The sequence below is a fragment of the Etheostoma spectabile genome, chromosome 15 (genome assembly GCF_008692095.1).
Source record: "Etheostoma spectabile isolate EspeVRDwgs_2016 chromosome 15, UIUC_Espe_1.0, whole genome shotgun sequence".
Classification (NCBI taxonomy): domain Eukaryota; kingdom Metazoa; phylum Chordata; class Actinopteri; order Perciformes; family Percidae; genus Etheostoma; species Etheostoma spectabile.
In genome coordinates, this window is record NC_045747.1 from 2,099,535 (window position 1) to 2,108,953 (window position 9,419).

Here is a 9,419-nt window from a genome sequence, read left to right on the forward strand (position 1 = left end):
AACAATGTAACAACCTGCTGCACTTTGACTTTATTTTAACAAAGCAGCACACTAAATGTTCAAGATAAATCTTCAGCTTAAAAAAAACAAAAATACATTTGCTGGTACATCCCTGCGATAGATATGACGATGGTTTACTTTTTAAGGGGAAAAAGCTCCAAAATCGAGAGAGATTCAAGAAAGCAAATGGGAAAAGCAATCTGGTTGTTGTTCTGAATATTTCACAAATAATCAAACAACCTTTTTTGTTTTCTAAGGTGTGACTTGCAAGGAAGTATCACCTCAATCAACTGATCACTTGCACCCTGTACTCAAATTTCCCCTCCCCTTTTTTTTCTCCATTGTTTTTGTATGAACACTCTTGGATTTGACCTCAGGCCAACCTGAACCAGTTTGCTTACATTTCGATGCTGATATTAAGTATGAAAAAATAATTTATGGACAAAGATAGTGGTCGACCGATATGGTTTTTCATTGGCCGATTCCAATATTTAGAAAGCAGGACGGCCAATATCAAGTTGTTGTTTTTGCATCTGATTAAATACAACACTTTAATAATAAATAGTTAAATTAGACACAAAATTGCTGAATTTAAACAAACATTTATTTAACATCGCTAGTGCCTGCATTGTCTTGGTTTAGTGTGTTTAGTTGTAGCATAGTTTTTTTAAACACAACAAAAGTTTTGTGGAGAGCCCCTAAAAGGCTTCAGTTCAACGTATTCTCATTACCAGGCTCTTATGATATCTAAGACGCTGCGACGTTAAGCGACAGTTAGGCACCAAAACGTCAGGGGTTAAGTTTAGGCATCAAAACTACTGTTGCGTGACCAGTCTAGTTTAATATGACCTTTCTATTTAACGTTGTGAAACGACAACCCGTAGGTGACCGAGACGGTTAAGTTTAGGCACCAAAACAACTTGATCAAGATTAGAAAAAAAGTTTGGGGGTTGTGTTTAAAAAAAAAAAAATACTGGTCCCTGGTGAAAATCCTGCGTTTTGGAACCTGCAGAGCTCACCAGTTGAGAAGTATTTGTATGCGTTTACTGTGAGTGTGCAACGGTCACATGTTCCTGCAGGCTAATTTCATACACTGTTCAATTAATGGTTCAATTGAATAAATGGCTCCTGAGGGAATCAGGGTTTTGCAAGATTTTCCTGATTTAATGCTTGAGTGTTAGTGCTAGTGGTGAACACTGCTGCCTCTTGATCACACGATTCAAGTTCTATCAGACCCTCCCTCCAGTGTCTATTTTCTCACAAAGAACCCCCGCTATTGGCTGACAAGACGGTCAGAAAGGTTAAATCCATTAACCTTGTGAGGACTGAACAATAATTAGATGAAGAGTTGACCTTGAGCTCTGGCATGATTGGTTAATTGGCCACAAACACGATGGACAGGGAGGCTGGGGAAGGTCAGGAGTTTCTCATGCCATTCCTGCCAGCAGTAGTATTAAGGAGCTCGGTTTCATGTTTGCAGACAGGATGCATCTTTGGCCTGGTTTATTTCATTACTGTCCAGCAGGCAAAAGCCGCCGGCAGGCATGGCATAAGATGCAGACGTAGGGAATGAGGTAGAAAATTGATCAAACTTGTTACTGGAAAGTATGTTGTCGAGCATATCGCTGCAAATCTGTAAAAGATCACTTTGAACCTGTTGATATTCTTTTTGCCCCTTTATCCAAATCCTTGATTTTCTACAGAATGAAGCCATAAAGAACTAATTGTAATGTGCATTTTCTTTAGTATTCATGTTAGCGTTAACACATGTTCTGTGTGTTCTCAGATGACTACCATTTCCTTTTACCAAAGGAAAAGTTACCAAAGTTGCAACACACTTTTTGCATTATCTTGTAGAATATCTACCAGAGCAAAAAGGCAACCGTGTGGCCTACTTCTTATTGAGTGCTGAGAATTTTCTTTTTCATACCTTAAAACAACCCTATCTGCCAACATTGTTTCTTTTTTATCCAAGGCTTCTTAATGAGAGCGACAAGCGACCCTTCATCGAGGAGGCAGAGCGGCTGAGGAAGCAGCACAAGAAGGACTATCCTGACTACAAATACCAGCCTCGACGCCGCAAAAGTGGAAAGACTGGTTCTGGGTCAGGAAGTGAGGCCGATGGCCATTCAGAGGGTGAGGTCAGCCAATCCCACTACAAGGGCCTCCAACTGGATGTGGCCCTCAGTAGGGGAGCCGGGTCCCCTCTGGCAGACGGGCACCACCCTCATGCTGCAGGTTGGCTGCAGGCTCCCTGACATTACCTCATTAATACCGTCCCTGTCACACTGTCAGATTCATCTGTATACAACTTCTGGGGCAATACTCTATTGTTACACAGACGTCAAGTATTAATTTTTTTATTGTATAGATTGCACATGAGAATTTAACTTTTTGGTACTAGAATAAAATCAATTGCTTTTTCAGTCCACTAGAATTTGTGCAACACTAAAATTGAAATGAGATGAACAAACAAAAATGTATCTTTTTAGATAAAACAGAGTTCCCCAAAGTTTGCCTTTGGGGATGTAATTTGAAGTTAGTAAAATGGTAATTTGCAATATGTCGCAGAATATTGTTTAAAAACGCAATAATATCGCATTTTGGGGCCTCTGGGGATTCCCACCCCTAATAAAACTTGATACTGTGGCACACAGATAGTTACTTGTTTGAGTCTGCCAAGAAAACTACAGTAACTTCTTTTCTTGTGTTTCCACAGGTCAGAGTCACAGCCCTCCCACACCTCCCACCACACCCAAGACCGAGCCCCAGTCTGGGAAGGCAGGGGATGGAAATCGGGAGGGTGCTGGGAATGGGGGCTCCCGTGGGGCAATGGGAGCAGAGGGAAGCTCAGGTGCTCCGGGATCTGGTAAACCCCACATTGACTTTGGTAATGTAGACATTGGTGAGATGAGCCATGAGGTGATGGCCAACATGGAGCCTTTTGATGTCAACGAGTTTGACCAGTACCTTCCCCCAAATGGACACCCGGGGGTTGGACAGAGTGCTGGAGCAGCAGCAGGGGCTGGAACAGCTTCTCCATCCTCTCCGTACAACTACAGCATCTCCTCAGCTCTGGCAGCGGCAAGTGGACACTCAGCAGCCTGGCTCTCCAAGCAGCAGCAGCAGCAGCAGCCACTGCAACATCACGGCCCCCCTCTGGGCTCAGATCACTCCAAGACCCAGATCAAGAGCGAGGCCAGGGGTCACTTTGCAGAGACAGCCTCAGTAGGTTCCCATGTCACCTACACTCCCCTCAGTCTTCCTCACTACAGTTCTGCCTTCCCCTCACTGGCCTCCAGGGCTCAGTTTGCTGAATATGCTGACCACCAAGCCTCGGGGCCATACTACCCCCACTCCAGCCAGGCCTCGGGGTTGTACTCCGCCTTCTCTTACATGGGGCCTTCCCAGAGGCCCCTGTACACTGCCATCACTGACCCAGCCAGCGTACCGCAGTCACACAGCCCCACACACTGGGAACAGCCCATCTACACGACACTGTCGCGGCCATGACAGACAACAAGGCTGGAGGGCACTGGTGCAGGTTCAGCCCCCATGTCAGACCCAAGGAGCAGCAGCAGCCACGGCAGCGGCCACGGCAGCAGCCACGGCAGCAGCGTTGGTGGTATCGGTGGTGGAAGTGGTCTGGGCTGGGGGCAGTGGGCCGGCACTGGGGGAGTCGGCAGGAGGGGAGAAACCCCATTCTGCCCAGATGCAGAAGATCTGTCACAGCCCACGGATGAGCTTGGAGCGTGGTGCTTTTGAAGCGTGGTTGATTATTTGGGGCACTCAGCGTCGTAGTGAGAGAATGTGTGACTTTACACCATCGCAGAGTTCCTGGTTAGATTCACAGCAGCCACGCAACGCAAAGTGTTCATGAGAGGTAAAGGATCATGTCCCTGTACGTTTTATGTATCAGAGGAGGCCCCTTGTAGTCTACACCCCTCTGTCACAAACCACAAGGGGTTGGTAGCAACAGAGACCTTGGTACACACTGAGAATTAGGAAGACTTTAATTCATTCCATATGAATTGGGACTTTTAATATCAGAAGAACAGAGTGCCAACCTATTTGGCCGTGACCTATTCACTTCTCAGGCTAAAAGTGACCTTTTATCAAACAGATGTTTAGTGTATTGCTTTTGGAAATCAATACAGCAAATACTGATATCAGTGTGTTGGTTTCTAAGGAACATTTGTCCCTATTTAATTCAAATTATTATGCTGTGTTCTCTTTGAAGTGCCTCTTGTACACACAAATGGACGTGCATGGAAATAAAATGCCATAAAACTATGTTGAGGTTTTGTTTAGTGAAATGTATATTTAGTAAAAAAAAAAGAAAATGTTATGACTGACTATTATGAGGATAGATTATACAACGTACTTGAACACTTATGGATGCATACGGATTTGAAATATTTGTAAAATGACCAAAGTTTTGAGACCAAAACTTATAGAAAAGAAACTGATTTTCACAGACGTTTCTCCCAACGTGACACCCAGTACTACCTGACATTTTTTTAGCAAATTAGTTTCCTCTTAGCTGTCAACATTTGTACAAATCTGACTTATTGTAAGTGACCTAAAAACATATTGGTGTCAAAAGCGACTTTTAACTTCTTTTTTTTTTCCACAATGGCACTGATGAATGTGATTATCATTTGTTTTTGACGCATTCATGAAACACATTCATGATGAGACAATTCTATTTATACTTGCATTAACCATTTTTATTGACCATGGTTGCAATGTGTTATAGAATACATGCTAGAAGCTTTTTCATTGTAATAACTGACTGTAATAATATTGTTAAATGCATTTTGCCATTATATTCTACACTGAAAATCTGCACCACTGCCTTTTCTTTTCCTTTCTGTGTGATTCAAAATGTGTATATAGAACCGTATTCAATGTGCCTTGTCACAGCTTTTGATTGTAGTTGTGTAATTAACAATTTTAGTTTCAGATGCCAATACTGAGAAACACTTGCCAGAGACTGAGCAAGTAAAGTTTCCAGGAGATAAGTTTTAACCCAGCCTAATATTAAATATAAAAATGTGCCTGGCCCTTAATAATACCTGCTACTTACACATTAAACAACAGAAGTATTTAATCTTAAATAATGTCTATTAGTCAATTAGTTTTTTTGTTCTTGCTTTGTCTATTTCTCGTCACCTCTGCCCCTCATCTCCTAAACAGAACTGTTCTTTTAATATCTTATTATCCATCTGGGAAAGTTAAAAAAAAAAAAAAAAAAGTATTTACTTTGCTTTGTTTTTATGTGTATCATTTAAATATCCTTTACTACTATTGCACACATATCCGAACCATATGCATTATTAAGCACTGCTTGTTTTGATTCATGGTCCATTGCAGGTTAAAACCCTTTTCTATTTAACCATTTTCCTCCAGCACAAGAGGCACAGTTCATATTACATCCTTGTTGTGAAGAGTATTATGTTGCGATTTATTTTACATTTCTTATTTATATTTGTTTGTCTGCGCTGTTACTTGCCTTTATGAATACATTTGACTGTTCCTACCATTTTAGTGTTTCATATTGTCCATTCTTGTATAACTGTTGCCTGCAATGCACAGCAACCCAACTTCTAAACAACAGCAGGAGCGAAAGCCTAAACATGTGATGATGACTAATGACCTTTTACGCTCACTTGAAATAAAGCTCTATTATTTCTGCTTTGATACAAGTCCGCCTCTTGAAACATTTTTTTTTTAATTATGAAAACCTCCCCCAAAATGATTAATAATGCACTTCAACAATTCTAACACATCAACATTACATTACAGAAATGTTCCTGTTGTTTTGAAGTTTACAAAAACACATCTTAATGGCGACACAACCACTCCTTATATTCTCTTACAATATTTCCAGCTAATGGATTATTCACTTTAGCGGGCTGGGACTCGCAGCTACAGCAATCTACAGCTGACCATTAGCAGAGGTAAGGTGAGTGATGGTGCCTTGTATTTGCATGTCCTGTACAAATGTTTCTGTCCTCATGTGCCGTAACTGTATTGCTGTTTTTGTCGTCCATATTTGTCTAACTTTCCTGTATAGTAAATGAATGAATGAATGAATGAATGAATAAATGCATGGAGAGTCCGAGACAGGTGTGTTGCCTTTAGTCATCCGATATACATTCACCTACTGCAGTTTGTAGCCATTTACTGCAATTGAACTAAAATTCAGACCCATGTGCATGTCTATAAGCATATTCCAAGTTTGTGTGCGTGTGTGTTTCTCTGTGTGTCGCGGGTTAAGCCTGACTCCTAATTCCCTCTTTTTAATCGGCTGTGTGATACTTTGGAAAGACAAAGAGGGCCATTGAAAGGGAGCCAGGGGAGGAGGGAAACAGGGCAACGAGGGAGCGTTACCCATAACTGCCTGGCCTGTAGCTTCACCGGGATACAAAGGGACTCTCATACTCTCTCTGCACATAGAGCCTGCAACCCCCACTACCCACCCTCCTCCTCTCATCCCCCCCACTCACCCCATCTACTAAAAAATACTCTTTTCAGGTCAGAGCTGTAATGTGGATTAAAACATTCCAAAAGTTAAGAGAGTTTTTAAGCACCAAACTGTCACAGCAGGTGTCAGTCAGGAGCAGCAGACCCAGACAGAGAGATGGGAGCCAGCAGCTCACCTGGCCACCATACGACACAGGGAAGACTTGATCTAAAGCATTGTTTGATAGGTGGAATGGTTGTGTTTGTTTCTGTTAAGCAGTACAGGTTCTGATTCACCTCAGTGATGAGAGCGTTATCATGAGAAGTACATAGAACTGGTAAAGGTGTGGGAAATTATTTTTAGAAAAACATGGAGACATGAAAACATTTAGTAAACTAGACTACATTGATTCTGATTTTGAATGTTTAATATGTAGGAGGCAACGCTCACGGTTTATAAAACACACAGCTTTCAAAGTGAACCAGAGAGAGCAGCCGTGGTCGAGGGAGCTAGAGAGTGAATGAAGAGAGGGAACGCCTAACAAAGCAATGAGTAGTGAATTAAAGGAATAAAAGGTTATAGATTGTTTTACTGCAGTAACGTTCTGAAGCACAAATGAACATACACACTCCTCCACTGGAAGGTTCCACATTGCCAGATTTTGTGCAAATGTCTGTGTGTGTGTGTGTCTGTTAAACGTGCACGTCTATGGGGCGCCGTGGTAGCTAACTTAGTTGAGCGTGCGCCCCATGTACTAAGAATCAGTCCTTAACGCAGCGGCCCAAGGGTCGAGTCCAACCTGCGGCCCTTTGCTGCATCTCTCTCTCTCTCTTTCCCAGAATAAAAGCCAAAAAATGCTCAAAAAATAAATCTTAAAAATAATGTAACAATAACATTTAAAAACAAAACAAAAAAAATTGACAAATTGGCGGCACCTGGGAATGAGAACAGCCTTTACATAGAATACAGGCAGAGGGCGGGGTCTCTTCAGATACAGACCCCACCACACTCTTCTAGTGTGGCATAACTGCTGATTGAGAGGTTTTACTTATTTGTATATTACATTATTTTGTGTGCAAACTACTGCATGTTATAGCTTTAACTGTAAAGCAGAATAGCCAGAAAGTTTAAATCAACTTGTGAGAAAGAAGATCTTCAAAATAACACACAAGATCTTAAGAGTTAAAAACCTGAAATAACATAATTCGCCATCTCTTGTTTCAATAACCAATCTACAAAAAAAAATACCAGGAATGATATAGTTTTTAGTCAAGTTGCTGTGTGATCACAGGGTTAATGAGAAATTGTCAGAGCACAACATGTAAAAGATAAACACAAAACAGACAGATAATATAATAGTAATATAGTAAAAGTTAGTTATAAGAGACCCACAAAGACAAAATGTGTGGGATAGATTGACAGAACAGAAAAATAAAGACAAGGAAGGTAGAGAGTAATGTGCAAAAGAACAAATTAGTTGAAATTAGTTGTAGCCTAAACTGTGTTGAGGACAACCTGATGGTGGCCTCACTGCGGTTGATGCTGGTGAGTGTCACATGGGCTGCACCCTCCGTCCCATGAAAGGAGTGCAGGGCCACCCTGAGGCACTGTTTTCTCCAATCAAAAGACTCACAGATTAAAGCAGTTTTTTTTTTTAGAAATCAATAGCATGACTGTGGCTACACACAATTATAGACACCAGTACAAACTGGCTTCTCCCTGATGATGATACACACCTCTTGGCTTTACTTGTACCCTGGGAAAACACGCTACGGTTCCTTTCCCCGGCAGCATTTGTGTCATATAGAATATCCTTATTTATATGTAAAGCATATTGCATATACACACATTAACTGAACATATAAACCCCCCATCCATCTACCAGAGACTGGAGTATCATCATGCAGCTTCTTCTGCAACAGAACTGGTAATGTTCTCATTCTCACAAACGTTCAGCCCCCTCTATCTTCCAGCATGCATTGGCCCTCTTTCTGCCTGGGCAACAAACCATTTGCACTAAACAACACAGTGACTGGGATGCTTTGTGTGACTGTGTTTGCATGGGGTAAGGGGGGGGGGGGGGGGGGGGGGGGGGGGGGAAGACGACAGGGAGAGGGTCATCATTCCAATAGTTACACTTTTCCATCAGCTGCTGCTCCACCTCTTTAATAACACAGATCCGGAATAATAAGTCAGATTAGAATATGTCAGGCGCCCATGCTAGTTATCAATGACAGGGTAGAGTAATAACACATGTATGAAAATATGTTTGATAAAGCTCTGATCAAGCTTCTGATGTAACAGTAATCTGCCATTTTCTTTCAAGAGATCTCACTAGTTTCATCTGAGCTATGTTGGAAACTGATAGACAATCACATTTCAAGTTCATACTTTTATTTAGAGGTTGTACCAGAACAGGTTTATGTGGTTTCATTTTAAAAAAACAAAACCACCATATTTTTGTTGTACTGCACATTGCTGCAGCTCCTCCTTTCACCCTGGGTGTTGAGCTCTCTGTTTTAGCCACATAGTGAGGCATCTCACTTCAGTACAATCTTTGTTGGGAGTCGCACATGCGCAGTAAGTACTGCTAGCTTGTCAGATGCAGAGCATGAGGGCGCGCCATGCTAGCAGCTAGGCGAGCATTATAACGTGTGTTACAAAGTGAAGCACGTTCGTCACGGAAGTAAAGGCTGGCCTACAACAGAGCTGTTTGGAGCAGTTTGTTTTTTCTGGAAGATGGTAACTCCCTTTGGGGTGGACTTTGGGCTTTTTGACTTTGTAAAATTATAAGGTGCACAAAAAAAGATATATAACACAATAAGGGAAAGGGAAAAAGCACTTTAAGTTTCACTTTCACTGTGCTTGGCACTCTGCTGTTCTAAGAGTGCGGTGCTCTGACTCACCAAACGGTTTATGTACTCCAACAGAACTATAAATTCACGGTCCA

The 9,419-nt window shown here is 41.8% G+C and overlaps 1 protein-coding gene across 3 annotated transcripts in view; it reads left to right on the forward strand.

The window, feature by feature from the left end:
• The window catches only part of sox10 (SRY-box transcription factor 10), a 9,463-nt gene extending 3,755 nt beyond the window's left edge, over positions 1 to 5,708 (forward strand). For all 3 annotated transcript variants that reach the window (XM_032536639.1, XM_032536641.1, XM_032536640.1), the window contains 2 exons: positions 1,976 to 2,238; positions 2,720 to 5,708. In XM_032536639.1, the coding sequence (XP_032392530.1) occupies positions 1,976 to 2,238; positions 2,720 to 3,513 (1,057 nt within the window). In that variant the 3' untranslated portion in view covers positions 3,514 to 5,708. The remainder of the gene's footprint in view (positions 1 to 1,975; positions 2,239 to 2,719) is intronic.
• Positions 5,709 to 9,419: the final 3,711 nt, after the last annotated feature.